General features: G+C 43.0%; 1 protein-coding gene across 2 annotated transcripts in view; it reads right to left on the reverse strand.

Moving 5' to 3' along the window:
* The window catches only part of ddx11 (DEAD/H (Asp-Glu-Ala-Asp/His) box helicase 11), a 113,036-nt gene that overhangs the window by 4,007 nt on the left and 90,495 nt on the right, over window positions 1-18,534 (reverse strand). For both annotated transcript variants that reach the window (XM_073058922.1, XM_073058923.1), the window contains 5 exons: window positions 15,424-15,527; window positions 12,978-13,127; window positions 10,054-10,122; window positions 3,714-3,814; window positions 1,158-1,242 (listed from right to left, as the gene is read on the reverse strand). In XM_073058922.1, the coding sequence (XP_072915023.1) occupies window positions 1,158-1,242; window positions 3,714-3,814; window positions 10,054-10,122; window positions 12,978-13,127; window positions 15,424-15,527 (509 nt within the window). The remainder of the gene's footprint in view (window positions 1-1,157; window positions 1,243-3,713; window positions 3,815-10,053; window positions 10,123-12,977; window positions 13,128-15,423; window positions 15,528-18,534) is intronic.

An 18,534-nucleotide genomic window follows, 5' to 3' on the forward strand; every position in this document is an offset into this window, starting at 1 on the left:
GTGTGATAGGCAGCTAGGAAGGCTAACAGTGGGCTGACCTTTATTGCAGCAAGAGCCTTGAAAACGGTTGCAACACTTAACCACGGGGGCTAATGTCATTTCTAGTGAAACATAAATGTTTCTCTTTCTGTGACACTGAGTGCCTGGTTTATCTTTTCTTACAGTGATCACCTTCAACTCCCTCCACCTCAAATTCAATGATCTCTACCGAATGGGCTCCCTTCAACCACTCTCTGGCCCTCAAAATCTGTCCAGTGTCTTACCCAACCCTCTAAGATCCTCACAGCCATCTAAACTTGTTTGACTCCCTTACCCCATCTTTCCCGTCCAATAATCTACCTTCATTCTAAAATACCAATAAATCTGACTTTGGTTCTTTGCGGGAATGGGACCCGCTCTCAGGGCCTCATGACTGGCCCATTTTGATATCCCAAGGACGCGGCCTGGAAGACGAGCGCACCTTCCTCTGGGGTTATGCTGATTCTAGGCCAGTGCCCCGACTGAAGTGTCGCGGGAGAACACGGAACATCGGGAGAAGCAGGTTAGCTGCTGGGGGTGGTGTGCCTGGAGAACTTTTTGGTGCTGACTCTCTGGGCGCAGAGTTTGGAAGAAGTGACGCAACAGACTTTTAACATCGTAAATCAGCAAATCGTTTGTTATGTCTCCTCTCTCGCTGTGAAACGAGAACACCTGTTTTTCCCCTTACTGGGGGGAAAACACACATTATAAACTTATTATCTCAACATCTCCAGGGAAAGCACATAAGGAGGAGAATAACACACACAAAATGCTGGAAGAACTCATCAAGCCAGGCAGAATCTATTAAGAAGAACACTCAACATTTTGTGCCAAGATTCTTCATTGTAAATGTTGAAATATGGGATAAGCAAATGATTAGCAAATAATTTAGTTTGATCTTGAAATCTACAGTACGTATAACTCAGCCCAGGATGAAAATGGAATGCCAATATTAATGTATCTCCATAAATACAAGACATTAAGCAAAGCTCACTCATGATGCCAAAGATCCTCAGTGAGGGGTTATAATATGTTGAGAGCCGAGAAACAGGATCCTATCAGTGTCTGGGAATTTAAACACATTTACTTCAGCCTTTCCACCATAAATGGAGTTTGTATTTGAGCTCCACCCAACATACCATGGCCTTATCCAGGTACGCCATCCTTTCCTGCAGCTCTGGTGAGTTCACATTGGGAAATGGCATTCCAACCATTACCACACACCTGTAAAAGACGTGTAAATGTTATGCATCAAGTCTGGCTCAGGCAGCTAAAACTCTGGCTTTCTAGCCACGTAAATGAGTTTGGATAACAAAAGTTATGGGCTACTAGGAAATAAGAGGAGATTATCAGTTATCTGAGAAAGGCTGCAAATCATTTTTGTACCAATCGCCTCCATGTTCAGCAACTTACCAATGATAAGTCCTGAACTTTAACACTTGCATCTTAGTTTTCAAATCCCTCTGTGGTATTCAAGCCCTAGACTCTGTCACTGGTCCTTTATCTTTATGTAGCTCAGAGTTAAATTTGCTAATATTACGATAAACATATCAGGAGTTTGCTACATTGACAGTAGTGAAGTTTGTGCAAGTTATTATAGCTGTGGCTGCAAACTGAAGAATATGATGTATCCCAAAAATAAGTGTAACCGAGTCAACTTGAACAATGATAGGTGAAGTACTGCAAAAGAAATCACAGAGCAATATAGAGGCTGTTATTCAATTCAATTTGAGTTAATTGTCATTTTAACATGCATGAATACAGCCAAACGAGACGGTGTTATTCTGGGGCCAAGGTGCAAAACACAGTTACACACAGCACAAAGCACAAACAACACATACATAATAACAAGCATATGTAAGATATCAGTAAAATACAATCACACCAAACAATAGTCCAGACCCCGAGTCCATGAATGCATGCGGCTGAAATCTGCAGTCGACCACGATACAGCTCGTCTTCTGCCGAGCGAACACTGGGGGCAGCACTGACTCCGGCCTGGACAACGCACCACACCACCTCCCTGGAACACATAGGCTCCGACACCTCTCCCCTGGCTGCTGTAACCAGGTGACACCGTAGCTTGAGGCTAAGTCAATGAATGTCGCAGAAATCCACTGTCAACCACAGTACAGCCTGTCTTCTGTCAAACAAATACCGGGGACAGGGGCAACACTGTCTCCAGCCTGGATGCCACTTCACACTGCCCCTGGCCCTGTCAGCTGTAAACAAGCAACACCAAACACCGTGGCTTGAGGCCTAGTTCTTGTTTTGACTGGAGCCACGCAGCTCCACCATCATTCAGTGCTAGCCCCATCAGTTCTGTGCTGGTTCTCTGAAATATCTATACAGGACCTGAGGCATCTCTTCCTCCACTTTCCTGCAGTTTTTCTCTCAAGTATTTACCCAAATCCCTTTAGTGAGCTGTAACTGAAACTATATCAACTATAATCCTCATATTACCTGGAAAAGATGTTCTCCCATAAAATGTTAGAGATACTCAGCAGGTCAGGCAGCATCTATGGAGAGGATTAATGAACAGATGCTTCGGGCCAAGACTGTTCCTCTTCTTGGTTCTTTTGCTATCATATCTAAACCATGTCCTTTGGTTACTCATCCTACAGCCACTCTTTAAAAATAGCATGATTTCAAAGACACAACCAGTTCTCCAATTCACCCTGTTCCAAGGAGACGAGACAAGAACTATGGAGTGAAGCTAATAAATAAATCTTGCTAGGATGCAGGTTAGATTGACTCTGATATAATATTCTCCATCATGTTATGCCACACAAGCAGAGCAGTACAAGAACATCTAGAGTTATTCCAAGTGTCAAGGGGATTTTAGCAGAATTATTTCATGGGAGACAAAGGCAGCCAATAAGGGATCTTATCGAGATGACAATGCATTGACTATGCAGACTCAGAAAGTCATTACAGGGAAATTCCGATCTCTGCTCATATTGAGAAACATCAGCAGAAATCTGTCCAACCCCTACCATATGAACAGCCGTGAAACCGATCTTCTCCACCAGAAGAAAAGTATGATTTGATGAGGCTGTGAGTAGATCTAAGAACTAATAAACCACCATTCCAAAACATTCAGCTTGCTTCAATTGGAAAAAACAAAACCAGGCACTTGAAGGTCAGGACCAATAAACAAATCATATCTGAAAAAGCAGACAGCTGCCATAGTCTTGAAAATCTATCATCTAGCTATCAACCATGGCATGCATTTAAACTTTAATCCTAAAACCAGAGCCCGGGGAGATCTTATCAAGGGCAGAGTAACAGAGAGCAACTACTAGAAGAAACACTTTGATAGTCTTACTGACTGAAAGTCTACCTACTCCAGGTTTAAAAGATCATCTGGTAGTTGAAAAACAGGGCCTCCTCAGCAGACAAAACACCCTGCTGTACAACCTAAATGTCGTGATGAGGTACATAGATAAATGACTTGACAGACAATTGATCCAGGACTATGGAGATCTACTAATGATAGTAGTCCTCCTGGTATGTTGCTACCGACATATGTTAATACCTTTATTGGATCTCAGTAGGAGTGAGCCACAGTGGCTAATCTTGGTGCCTTCTCTTCATTCACACAGAGTGGGAGAGCAAAATGCAATGCAGTACCAGTAATATTTCTGATTGGTTTGGATAAAGAATTTTGGAGTTATTCGATTGTTAATTCCTACCTGCCGAGATCATCGGAGAAGTTGATGCCTTCGCTCATCTTTCCCCCAACGACAGAGAGCAGTAGAGCCCCCGTGATTGGGCCCACTGTTTGCTTTGAGTGCTGGAGGTCAAATAAAACAGTTACTGTTGCAGGTATGGGTTTCTAAGTACTGTAAATATTGCTCTCCTCTCCAAAACAAGAGATCAATCTCTATTCCATAAGACCATAGACCATGAGACCCTAGGAGCAGAACCTGACCATTCAGCCCATTGAGTATGCTCCATCATTCCATCATGGCTGATTTGTTATCACTCTTAACCCCAATCTCCCCGTAATATTTGACACCCCTACTAATCAAGAACTTAACAACCTCCGCTTTAAATATACCCAATGAGTTGGTCTCCACAGCTATCCAAGGCAATGAATTCCACAGATTCACCACTCTGAGGTAAAAAGGTAAGGTCAGTAGGTTCTTTTTTCACTTATTCCGACTAATCTGGGATCAGGTAATGGGGGAGACAGTTAGAGCAGTGGTGTGCTCCGTATGCAGTATGTGGGAGGTCAGGGTCAACACAGTTGTCCCTGATGACCACACCTACAAAAGGTGCATCCAGCTGCAGCTCCTATCAGACTGAGTTAGGGAACTGGAGCAGGAGCTGGATTACACCTGAACTGGAGCGGTACTAACATTCTTGCAGGGAAGTTTGCTAGTGCTTCTTGGGGGGGGATTTAAACTAAATTTGCAGGGGGCGGGGATCCAGAATGTGACAGAGGATAGTGGGAAGAAGAATAAAGGACAGGTGGGGACTACACGGTTCCGGAATATTTAAGTGTGTAGTTGAGAAAGGTGAGGCGGAACAAGTGATAAGGAGGACACATGTACAGAGGGATGATCTGACGGAACATGGAGTTAAATGTGCAGAAAGAATAAGTAAATTTAGGAAGGACAACAAAATTCTAGGGGCATATAGCCTGATGGGAATTCGGGGAGCTGGGTTAAGCACAATAGGCAGCGATTCAAACAGAGAAAGGAGAAATGGGCTAAAAATTCTATATCTGAATGCACGATGTGTCAGAAATAAGGCGGATGAGCTTGAAGCTCAGGTGCGAATGGGTAACTATGATGTTGTTGGGATAACGGAAACATGGCTGCAGGGAGATCAGACCTGGGAAATGAATGTACAAGGGTATACGTGCTATCGTAGGGACAGAAAAGTGGGCAGAGGGGGGTGGGGTGGCCCTGTTGGTGAGGAATGAGATTCAGTCCTTTGCAAGGGGGGACATAGGATCAGGAGAAGTAGAGTCTGTGTGGATAGAACTGAGGAACAGTAAGGGCAAAAGGACCCTAATGGGTGTTGTCTACAGGCCACCAAACAGTAGCATGGATATTGGGTGCAAGTTGAATAGGGAGTTAACATTGGCATGTGGCAAAGGTAATGTCACAGTAGTTATGGGGGATTTCAACATGCAGGTGAACTGGGAGAATCAGGTTGGTGCTGGACCCCAGTATAGGGAGTTTGTAGAGTGCCTACGGGATGCATTCTTGGAACAGCTTGTACGAGAGCCGACCAGGGACAAGGCTATTCTGGATTTAGTGTTATGTAATGAGCAGGATTTGATAAGCGATCTTGAAGTAAAGGAGCCATTAGGAGGTAGTGATCATAATCTGATAAGTTTTTATCTGCAATTTGAGAAGGGTAAGGGCAGCTCAGAGGTGTCAGTGTTGCAGATGAACAGGGGAAACTATGGAGCCATGAGGGAGGAGCTGGCCAAAGTTGACTGGACGGATATCCTAGCAGAAAAGACAGTGGAACAGCAATGGCAGGTATTCTTGGGAATAATGCACAAGGTGCAAAATCAGTTCATCCCCCGGAGAAGGAAGGATTCAAAGGGGGGAAAGGGGCCACAGTGGTTGACAAAGGAAGTCAGAGATTGCATAGCATTAAAAAAAAAAGGAAATATGACAGAGCTAAGTTGAGTGGGAGGACAAATGATTGGGAAATTTTTAAGGAACAACAGAACTTAACTAAAAAGGCAATACGGGGAGAAAAAATGAGGTATGAACGCAAGCTAACCAGAAATATAAAGGAGGATAGCAAAAGCTTTTTTAGGTATGTGAAGAGAAAGAAGATAGTTAAGAACAATGTTGGGCCCTTGAAGAATGAATTGGGTGAAATTGTTATGGGAAACAGAGAAATGGCAGAAGAATTTAATAAGTACTTTAGATCTGTCTTCACTAAGGAAGACACAAGCAATCTCCCAGACGTATGGATGGGCCAAGGACATAGGGTAACAGAGGAAATGAAACAGATTGACATTAGGAAGGAAACTGTGATGAGTAGACTGATGGGACTGAAGGCTGACAAATCCCCAGGTCCAGATGGTCTGCATCCTAGGGTACTAAAGGAGGTGGCCCTGGAAATTGCGGATGCATTGATAATCATTTTACAATGTTCCTTAGATTCAGGATCAGTTCCTGAGGATTGGAGAATGGCTAATGTTATCCCACTTTTTAAGAAAGGAGGGAGGGAGAAAACGGAGAACTATCGACCTGTCAGCCTGACATTGGTGGTGGGGAAGATGCTAGAGTCCATTATTAAAGATGAAATAGTGGCATATCTAGATAGCAGTGATAAGATTGGGCCGAGCCAGCATGGATTTACCAAGGGTAAATCATGCTTGACTAATCTGTGGAGTTTTTCGAGGATGTAATGAGGAAGTTAGACGGGGGAGATCCAGTGGATGTAGTGTACCTCGATTTTCAGAAGGCATTTGATAAGGTCCCACATAGGAGATTGGTGGGTAAAATCAAAGCTCATGGCATTGGGGGGGAAAGACATTGACATGGATAGAAAACTGGTTGGCAGATAGAAAGCAAAGGGTAGCGGTGAATGGGTGTTTCTCAGAATGGCTGGTGATGACTAGTGGGGTGCCACAGGGCTCGGTATTGGGACCACAGCTGTTTATGATTTACATCAACGATTTAGATGAAGGCATTGAGAATAACATCAGCAAATTTGCTGATGATACTAAGCTGGGTGACAGTGTGACATGTGATGAGGATGTTAGGAGAATTCAGGGTGACTTGGATAGGCTGGGGAGTGGGCAGATACTTGGCAGATGACGTTTAATGTGAATAAGTGTGAGGTTATCCACTTTGGGAGTAAGAACAGGAAGGCAGATTATTATCTGAACGGTGCAGAGTTAGGTAAGGGAGAAATACAAAGAGATCTAGGAGTCCTTGTTCATCAGTCACTGAAGGTGAATGAAAGTGCAGCAGGCAGTGAAGAAGGCTAATGGAATGTTGGCCTTTATTACAAAGGGAATTGAGTACAAGAGCAAGGAAATCCTCTTGCATTTGTACAGGGCCCTGGTGAGACCACACCTGGAGTATTGTGTACAGTTTTGGTCTCCAGGGTTAAGGAAGGACATCCTGGCTGTAGAGGAAGTGCACCGTAGACTCATGAGGTTAATTCCTGGGATGTCCGGACTGTCTTACGCAGAGAGGTTAGAGAGACTGGGCTTGTACACGCTGGAATTAAGGAGATTGAGAGGGGATCTGATTGCAACATATAAGATTATTAAGGGATTGGACAAGATAGAGGCAGGAAATATGTTCCAGATGCTGGGAGAGTCCAGTACCAGAGGGCATGGTTTGAGAATAAGGGGTAGGTCATTTAGGACAGAGTTAAGGAAGAACTTCTTCTCCCAGAGAGTTGTGGGGGTCTGGAATGCATTGCCTCGGAAGGTAGTGGAGGCCAATTCTCTGGATGTTTTCAAGAAGGAGCTAGATAGGTATCTTATGGATAGGGGAATCAAGGGATATGGGGACAAGGCAGGAACCGGGTATTGATAGTAGATGATAAGCCATGATCTCAAAATGGCGGTGCAGGCTTGAAGGGCCGAATGGTCTACTTCTGCACCTATTGTCTATTGTCTAAAGAAATTCATCATCTGTTTTAAAGGAACACCCTTGTATTCTGAGGTTGTGCCCTGGTCCTAGATTCATCCACTATATGAAACATCCTCTCCACATCCACTCTATCTAGGCCTTTCAGACTTGCATCCTCAACACTTCTACAGTGAAACAATGACACAAATACTCAACAAGAACTTGGGTTTCTAAACACACAAAATCTCCAGAGATTCTGAAAATTAATGTTTTAGATATATCAATTTTTATCAGAATTGGGAAGAGATAGAAATCAAATGTTTTAAACTGTAGTGAAGGGGAATGAATGGAGAGAACAAATAATGCTGAGAACCCTACACTGATAGAGCCAATGAGTGGTTTTGAGACCACTTGAGAGAGATTGGTGAATGCTGGTTAACTGCTGCTTATCTGCTCAGAGTACAAGATGGCGTTCCTCGAGAAAACTTCATGAAACCACATATCGTTGCCATTCCCTTTTCTCAGTTCCTTCATCTCTGCCACATATGTTCCCAGGATGAGGCTTTCCTTCCCAAAACATCAGAAAAGAACGGGGTTTCCCTCTCTCCACTATCGATGCTGCCCTCAGTCGCGTCCTCTCCATTTCCTGGGCATCCACACTCCTGCTGCCTTAGAAGGGATAGAGTTCCTTTTGTCCTCACCTACCACCCCATGAGCTGCTGCATCCGGCACATCATCCTCTGCAACTTCCGCCATCTTCAGTGGGTCCCTACCACCAAACACATCTTTACCTTTGTTTCTGCAGGGATTGTTCCCTCTACGATTCCCTTGTCCATTCATCCCTCCCCTTTAATCTCCCTCCTTGCACTTACCTCTGTGAGCAGAAGTGCTACATCTACCCATTCAGGACCCCAAACAATCCTTCCAGGTGAGGCAACACTTCACCCGTGAACCTATTGGGGTCATCTACTATATCCGGTGCTCCTGATGCAGCCTCCTCAACATTGGTGAGGCCCGACATAGACTGGGGAACCACTTTGCCAATCTCCTTCATTCCATCTGCAAAATGCAGGATTTCCTGGTGCCAACCACTTTAATTCAAATCCTATTTCCATTCTGACACGTCGGTCCATGGCCACTCTCAGGTTGGAGGACCAACTGCCCATATCCCATTTAGGTAGCCTCTAACCTGATGGCATGAACGTTAATTTCTTTAACTTCTGGTAATTTTTCCCCCATTCCCTCTTCCCCTTCTTCAATTTCTTACTTTGGACCCCCTCTTAGCTCTCTCCTCACCTGCTATGACCTCCCTTGGTGCCCCCCCCCACTTCCCTTTCTCCCATGGTCTACTCTCCTCTCCTGTCAAATTTCTTCTTCTCTAGCCTTTTACTTCTTCTCAGCTTCATACTTCATCACCCCCTCTCCCACCCACCTCGCTTCCCCAATCACCTTCTAGTTTGTGCTCCTTCCCCTCTCCCGACCTTCCTATTCTGCTCCTGCCCCCTTCCCTTCCAGTCCTGAGAAGGGTCTCAGCCTGAAACGTTGACTGTTTTTCTTCTTCTTTGATGCTGCCTGACCTACTGTGCTCCTCCAGCACTCTGTGCGCGTTGCTATGGATTTCTAGCATCTGCAGAACTTGTTTACATATCCTTTTTTGATTTAGCAAGTCACTGCCCTCCGGGTATTATAATTAATTCAAGATTTTCAGATAGCTGACCATTTCAGAACTGGCCAGCTCTGATAAAAGGTCAACAATCTTTAATTGTTTTTGTTTCTGCACAGGTACTATCTGAGCTGCTGATTATTTTGAGAATTGTTTTATTTATGATTTCTAGCAATTGTTAACTCAGTTTCAACAGCTTTCTCCTCTCCTGTTTCCATCCATCACTTACTGCAGACAGATCAATTACAATTAACCACCCTTCACCCAGCAGTGCTGACAGTTAAGTCATTCATTTGCTCTTCCTGCCTCTAAGCAAAACTATGCCTGCTTATAACTATTGTTGATACCAACGAAAAGCCAGTAACATAAAATAGCAATTCTACTTCTGTTTCTATAGGAGCCATTTCTGCTTTTATTTAAGAACTGAGCTTTAACTGGAAGGGTTTACAGTTACTACGGGTACAGAATAGCTATCCAGCACTTTGATTCAGTTTATAATTGCCAGTGGCCTGTTTCTCTATGAATTAAATAATCTGCCCTGATTCACCAATCTTCTCACTTACCCACACTTCTCTCCTGCTATTTTAACCTGTAGGCCGACAACACGGATCAACCTGCAGAGTATAGATTGATGCTCCAACCAGGCCAGGCTTAATCATATTCTGAAGTGATCATCTTCTGTATGCAAGAGCTTTCACTCAAGAGTCAACATAAATTTGAGTCTCTCCGTGGGCAATTCTACCAGACAAAAACAGAAAATCAAAGCCCAAAACATCAAATGCATGGCAGCATGTTTTTACATACCTGGATACACTTGGAGTACTCAAAAAGCACATGCTCCACCATACTGGCCTTTTTGGGCTCCTGGAAAATCTGCGTTATCATGTAAATGAAAATATTTTAGGCAACAGAAATCACAGCACCTTGATAATATATCCAACTATATAATGGTGACACAGAAAAATATCACATGACAACAAATTAATATTACAGTCCAAAGTAAATTTTATTATCAAAGTTCATATGTCACAAAATACTACCCTGAGATTCATTTTCTTGCAAGCACTCACAGTGGAACAAAGTACAGTAGACTAAATGAAAAACTACACACTGGCGCAACAGGTCCACAGCAGATACCATTTCATTGGCTCTTCATTCAACCCTGGAACTTCTGGACAGCAAAGATGCATACATCAGGATGCTTTTTATTGACTATAGCTCAGCATTCAATACCATCATCCCCTCAAAACTCATCAATAAGCTTCATGACCTAGGCCTCAATACTTCCTTGTGCAATTGGATCCTCGAATTTTTTCTCTCGCAGACCCCAGTTAGTTCAGATCGGCAACAACATCTCCTCCATACTCTCCAACAGCACAGGTGCACCACAAGGCTGTGTGCTTAGCCCTCTGCTCTACACGCTTTACACTTACGACTGCGTGGCTAAGGACAGCTCCAATGCCATTTTCAAGTTTGCTGTTGTAGGTCAAATCATAGGTGATGATGAATCAGCATATAGGAGGGAGATTGAAAACCTGACTGAGTGGTGCCACAACAACAACCTCTCACTCAATGTCAGCAAGACCAAGGAGCTGATCATTGACTTCAGGATGAGTAAACCAGAGGTCCATGAGCCAGGCCTCATCAGAGGATCAGAGGTGAAGAGGGTCAGCACTTTAAATTCCTCGGTGTTATCATTTCAGAGGACCTGTCCTGCGCTCAGCACACAAGTACAATTACAAAAGAAATACTGCAGTAAGTCTAATTCCTTAGGAGCTTGTGAAGATTCAGTATGATATCTAAAAATTTGACAAACTTCTATAGATGTGTGGTGCAGAGTATATAGAATGGCTGTACTACAGCCTGGAATGGAAACACCAATACCCTTGAAAAGAAAGTCTTACAGAAAGTGGTGGGTACGGCCCAGAGCATTACAGGTAAAGCCCTCCCCACTATTGAGCACATCTGCATGAAACGTTGTAGCAGGAGAGCAGCATTCATCATTAGGGTCTACCACCACCCAGGGTATGCTCTCTTCTCACTGCTGCCATCAGGAAAAAGGTACAGGAGCCTTAGGACTAATACCACCAGTTTCAGGAACCGTTATTACCCCACAATCATTAGGTACTTGAACATAAAGGGATAATGTCACTTGCCCCACCACAACCTATGGACTCACTTTCAAGGATTCTTCATCTCATTCTCGATATTTATTGCTTATTAATTTACTACTATTATTGGTTTTAGTATTTGCAGTTTGTTGTCTTTTGCAGACTGATTGAATGCACATTGGTGTGGTCTTTCATTTATTCTATTATGGTTATTATTTTATTATGGATTTATTGAGTATGCCCACAGGAAAGTGAATCTCAGGGTTGATTATGATGACATATGCACTTTGATAATAACCTTACTTTGAATAATGAAAAAAGACCAACAAATTGTGCAAAGACAAAAGCACCAATTAATAATAAATAAATAAATGATATTGAGAACATGAGTTGTTGAGCCCTTGAAAATGAGTCCAAAGGTTGTGTTCAATGATCAATTTTAAGTGTTGCTATGAGTGAAGATGTCCACCGGTTCAAGAGTCTAACAATTGAAGGGTAATAACTGTTCCTAAATATGGTAGGAATCCTTGATGGTGAATGCTACTTCTCATGGCAGTGATCTTTGTAGGTGTGTGCAATGGTGGGGAGGACTTTATCCGTGATGTACTGGACTCCATCCACCATTTTTTGGTAGGCTTTTCCATTCTTGGGCATTGGTACTTCCATACCAGGTCATGAAGCAACCAATCAGGATACCCTCCACTGTGCATCTATAGACGTTTGGCAAAATTTTAGATGACATGCCGAATCTATGCAAACATCTAAGAAAGTAGAGGTGTTCCTTTATCACAATTCTTCCTTGTTCCAATGCATTGTATTGAAAATTAGGCAGAGCCTCTTATGGTTGTCTGATTTAATCACTTTGTGCATCTATAAGTTAAGGAGAAAATTACACCATATCCTTTAATGAATGACAAAGGATCACAGATCAGTGGCACTGACTAAGTTTAATTATTTTATTGTCCTTCACTTTCCCAATATCCCCAAAATATTTTCTCCTTTGAATATTAAATCAAAATTATCTTTACAAATACGGTATGATTTTGCATCCAGCACTTTACCATGTCAGACATTCCAAACCCAAAACATCTGTTAAAGATATAAAAGTGTTCACATCACTCCTTTTCCCAAACACCTTAAATGCAAGCCTTCAGATTATTGATCCTTCAGCCACTGGAAAGCTCTCTCTTCATTTACTCTAGGCATTCATGATGTTAAACGTTAAAGTAGATGTAAAGCACTAAGTCCTTAAACCTGTTGTCTCTTGAAGAAATCATAAGTGATTCCATACCTTGACCTCTAGCCCACCTGATTTCCTTTGTGTATAAAATCTCAGCTTTGAACTTAAGCCACTAAGGGGGCTGTGGAATCTCAAAATATATACATTTACAAAGATCTACAGCTCTGCATAAATAATGTTTTTCTTCATCTCAATGCCTTATCCTGAGATTACAAACCGGTGTTCTAGGTTCTTCAACTGGGGGGTAACAGTCTCCAGACATCTACCCTAGCAATCAATAAGATCTTTCATTCTTCCAGCATTGTGAGATCAGAACGGAGGAAAATTCATTTATATTACTGGCGTCAAAGAGTCACAGAAACTACAAATCAAATTACCTTCTTTTTGGCTTCTAGTTGCACCAACAGACCAGTCTTTTCCCAGTGTTTGTACACAAGATTTTCATACTCGTATGATGGAAAGAAGCATACAATACCACCTGGGACCACCTTACATAAATTGACTAGCACCCGACCGCATTCATCCAGCTAGAAAGGAAAAAGATGATGTTAAAATAATGCAGAATATGAGACTTCCTTACTGCTCAGTCTGAGACAGGACTGAAAGATGCTGCAAGCATTACAGTACTAGTTTTGTCTCACAGAACCAGCTGACCCACACAGACGAGCAATGACGCAGACAAGACTTCCACTGTGACTAGAGTCCTTCAGAATTATTGCAGGCAATATCTCAGGAAGGCACAACTCAACAAAGACATTAGTCCTGTTATCCACTCAAGAGCTCTGATCAACAGTCTGCATCTCCAGGATAGTCTTTACATTACAGCTGTACAATAATTGTTATACTGGAGTACCTGAATACATTGATCACTATCCCCCACAATTCACACTGCCTAGGTTAGGCTGCCCCTCTAAACTTAGTCACTAGAGAAGAATGGCACATGTAAGAGAGGGTACCGTGACACCAACAGTCACTCTAAGTGAGCAGCAGAAGTCAGTGGCTGCAACTGGAGATGAAGTTCATAGCTCCATAATCTCTAAGGCCTTGCACAAAAAGGGTATTTATGGAATACTGGCAGGGAAGAAGCCCTGGTTAAAAAAATTTAAGCATATCCTTGCCCGTAAAGACTTCGCAAGGCATCACCTAGAAGATACTATAAAGATGTAGAAGGTCTTGTGGTCAATGAGACTGAAGTGGAACCTTTTGGCCTTAACACTTAAGTAGTTAGTGCATTGTAAATCTAATACTGTGCATCAGGCAGGTAACACCATTCCCTGCTGTAAAGTAGCATCATGCTATGAGAAGCTTTTCAGCAGCAAGAACTGGAAATCTGGTCAGGATCATTGGGAAGATGAACGCTGCTAAAAGCAGAGATCCTGGATAAAAACCCGTTAGCCTACGGGTGAAAAGTTAGTCTTTTAGCATGATTACGATCCAAAGTAGACCGCCAGAGTAACCATGCAGAGGCTTCAAATGAAGAACATTGATGTCCCTGAGTGACAAACAAGTGACAATCTGCAGATGCTGGAAATCTGAGCAACATACACAAAATGCTGGAGGAACTCAGCAGGCCAGGCAGCATCTATGGAAAAAAATTTTGTTGAGTGGCCCAGTCAGAGTCTTGACCTTAACTCAACTAAACATCTCAGGCAAGACCTTAAGATTGCTGTCCACCGCCACTCCCCAACTAACCTGGCAGAGCTTGCTTGAACAACTCTGCAAGAAAGAATGGGCAAACCTTGCTCCATCATGTTGTGCAAAGCTAATAGAGACTTATCCAAATAGCTGCATGAGGTGGTTCAACTAAGTACTGAACAAAGGGTGATGAATACTTTTGAACAGCTGACATTTCAGTTTTTTAATTTTAGTTTTTCATGCTTTATAATTTTTTGCTCTCTACTGTGAAAACGTTTGAATGGCATGGTAGCATAGTGGTTACCACTATGTTACCCAAGTTCAATTCCAGCCACTGTCTGTAAGGAGTTTATACATTCTTCCAATGACCGCATGGGTTTCCTCTGGGTGCTGATTGAGGGTTGCTGGTCAGTGCTGCTTGAAGGGCTGGAATATCTCAATAAATAATAATAAAAAAAGTGAATAAAGGAGCATGTTTTTCACAAATAAAAAATTCTCAGTTAAATTGATCAAAATCCCTGGCTGTAATTCTCATTTATGTGAACTAAGGATTAGGGGTTGAATACTTTTACTGAAGTCTATTAATAGTTTAGCAATAACAGTTTATACTGTGTTTAATGTTGCCCCGCCCCCATTATCCCAGTTTATATGCATTTATTTATTGATTGGGATACAGTGCAGAAGGCCCTTCCAGCCCTTTTAGCAGCAATCCCCTGATTTAACCCTAGCCTAATCACGGGACAATTTACAATGATCAATTAACCTACTAACGGGTAGGACTTTGGACCGTAGGAGGAAACCAGAGCACCCGGTTTCACAGGGAGAACGTAAACAGACAACAGCGGGATTTGAACCCAGATTGCCAGTACTGTAAACTATTGTGCTAACGACTTCGCAGCTGCACCACACAATCAGTATAACTTGAGTAAAACCCTATTAGTAGGAATAATTCCTTCAATAACGCACATGTTCCATTACTTTTTTCTGATTCCTTGACAAGTGCATTTTTCAAACCACAGAATATTTGTCAACATAACCTCTGAGTCAACTTTAACCGAAAAAAAAAACCCATTTAGAAACATTTTTAAGTTATTAACTAAGGCAGGTAGCTGTAGTTTAGGCAGAAACATTGTTGAATGAGATTTGGGCAGGGAACAACTGGGATAATACCAAATTTAATGTACTGACCAGTTGTGGCTTGTCCCTCTTCTGAAAGGTGAATTCAAGCTGCTGCCCTGATGGACCACTACAGAGGATGATGGGCAAAATATTTTCTGGTGGAATTACATGACCTTAGAGATTTCAAGGAAGAACAATCAAATAATTAGAACATTTCAAAATAAACATTACACAAAGCAAACAAAATTATGAAACTAGAACTGTGACATCTTGTTGTATGGAAGCCTTCTATTGGAAATTTTTACAAGATTTAGCAGTTCTTGAATGGTTGACCAAGTTCCTCATTTGTAGGGAAGTGGGCCCTACTTCTTAGCAACATCAGCAGTGGTCACATAATGAAGATGCCCATTTGGATGTCCAAAATAATGTTGGTACAAAGTTTAGAGATTCTTCAGAACTACTAAAGCCCAACCAACTATGGTACTAAGATTCTGAGTATATACCAGCTGACCAGCAGGTTACGAATGAGCAAACTGCAGATGCCATCATCCTCTAGATAGCAAGTTAAAATCAGTAATGTAAGGAGAAAAGGAAGTTCTCTCCAGGTTTAGAAAAAAAAACAAAAAAGAAACTCCAAGCCATGAAGCAGAAACTCAGAGGTTCTGAGCAAATAATCTATCCAAGTACCAGAGCAAAAATGCTCCTGCTATAATACTGTAGTAGTGTAGGCCTCCGTTAGTCTCGATAGACCATGGATTTGCGCCTTGGAAAGTTTCCAGGGTGCAAGCCTAGGCAAGGGTTTTTTTTTTAATGGAAGACCAGCAGTTGCCCAAGCTGCAAGTCTCCCCTCTCCACGCCACCGATGTTGTCCAAGGGAAGGGCATTAGGACCCATACAACTTGGCACCAGTGTCATCGCAGAGCAATGTGTGGTTTAGTGCCTTGCTCAATGACACACACGCAAGCCTCAGCCAAGGCTCAAACTAGCAACCTACAGATAACTAGACGAACGTCTTAACCACTTACCTACACGCCAACACCTATAATACTAATTAACCTCTGGATACGGAAGAGACAGAATATGTCCTAGTCTGTTCAAATATCTATGAGACAACTAAGATAAAAAGAAATATGATAGATAGATAGATACTTTATTCATCCCCATGGGGAAATTCAACATTTTTTTCCAATGTCCCATACACTTGTTGTAGCAAAACTAATTACATACAATACTTAACTCAGTAAAAATATGATATGCATCTAAATCACTCTCTCAAAAAGCATTAATAATAGCTTTTAAAAAGTTCTTAAGTAGTTTACTTAAGTACATTGAGTCCTAACCCCGGCACTTTACCATATCTTACTCCTGGCGGTTGAATTGTAAAGCCGAATGGCATTGGGGAGTATTGATCTCTTCATCCTGTCTGAGGAGCATTGCATCGATAGCAACCTGTCGCTGAAACTGCTTCTCTGTCTCTGGATGGTGCTATGTAGAGGATGTTCAGGGTTTTCCATAATTGACCGTAGCCTACTCAGCGCCCTTCCCTCTGCTACCGATGTTATACTCTCCAGTACTTTGCCCACGACAGAGCCCGCCTTCCTTACCAGCTTATTAAGACGTGAGGCATGCCTCTTCTTAATGCTGCCTCCCCAACACGCCACCACAAAGAAGAGGGCGCTCTCCACAACTGACCTATAGAACATCTTCAGCATCTCACTACAGACATTGAATGACGCCAACTTTCTAAGGAAGTACAGTCGGCTCTGTGCCTTCCTGCACAAGGCATCTGTGTTGGCAGTCCAGTCTAGCTTCTCGTCTAACTGTACTCCCAGATACTTGTAGGTCTTAACCTGCTCCACACATTCTCCATTAATGATCACTGGCTCCATATGAGGCCTAGATCTCCTAAAGTCCACCACCATCTCCTTTGTCTTGGTGATATTGAGATGCAGGTAGTTTGAGTTGCACCATATCACAAAGTCCTGTATCAGTTTCCTATACTCTTCCTCCTGTCCATTCCTGACACACCCCACTATGGCCGTATCATCAGCGAACTTCTGCACATGGCAGGACTCCGAGTTATATTGGAAGTCTGATGTGTACAGGGTGAACAGGACCAGAGAGCGCACGGTCCCCTGCGGCGCTCATGTGCTGCTGACCACCGTGTCAGACCTACAGTCTCCCAACCGCACATACTGAGGTCTATCTGTCAAGTAGTCCACTATCCAATCCACCATGTGAGAATCTACTCCCATCTCCGTTAGTTTGTGCCTTAAGATCTTGGGCTGGATGGTGTTAAAGGCACTAGAGAAGTCCAGGAATGTAATCCTCACAGCACCACTGACCCCATCTAGGTGAGAGAGGGATTTGTGCAGCAATTACGTGATAGCATCCTCCACTCCCACCTTCTCCTTATACGCAAACTGAAGAGGATCCCGGGCGTGCCTGGTTTGTGGCCTCAGATTCTGTATTATCAGCCGCTCCATGGTCTTCATCACGTGCGACGTCAAGGCAACAGGTATGAAGTCATTCAACTCCGTTGGTTGTGGTTTCTTCGGTACCGGGACAATACAGGATGTTTTCCACTGTCTGGGTACTCTTCTCTGCTCCAGGCTCATGTTGAAGATGCGCTGTAGTGGTTCTCCCAGCTCAGTCGCACAGGCCCTCAGTAATCGTGGGGAAACTCCATCCGGTCCAGCCGCCTTGCTGGTACAGATCTTCCTCAGTTGACCTTCCACCTGTGCAGCCGTAATCCTGGGCGTGGGCAAGGTCTCCTGTGAGTGGCTATTTTCCTGTGAGGGAAGTAAGAGGGAGGACGAGTAGAAAGACAAGCCTGGTGTGGAGTTCTGCGGTGAGGATGAGATTGTGCTGTCGAACCTATTGAAGAAGTTGTTCAGCTGGTTCGCTTTCTCCACATCTCCACATCATCTGAGGATGTGCTGCGGGCAGACAATTGTCAGCATGCTCTTGGAAACAACATAGCTGACCACAAAGCAGTAACCCTAACCTGTACATCTTAGAATGTGCGACGAAACCTGCACAGTCACGGGGAGAACTTAAAGATAGTGGCAAGATTTGATCATGTAGAGAAAATATTCATGTCAATGATAAACTCTTTCATTTGCATCTCAACATGTACACACCATGGTTTTAACACATGCAAAACAAGAGTCACTCATT

The sequence above is a fragment of the Hemitrygon akajei genome, chromosome 10 (assembly GCF_048418815.1).
Source record: "Hemitrygon akajei chromosome 10, sHemAka1.3, whole genome shotgun sequence".
Taxonomy (NCBI): Eukaryota; Metazoa; Chordata; class Chondrichthyes; order Myliobatiformes; family Dasyatidae; genus Hemitrygon; species Hemitrygon akajei.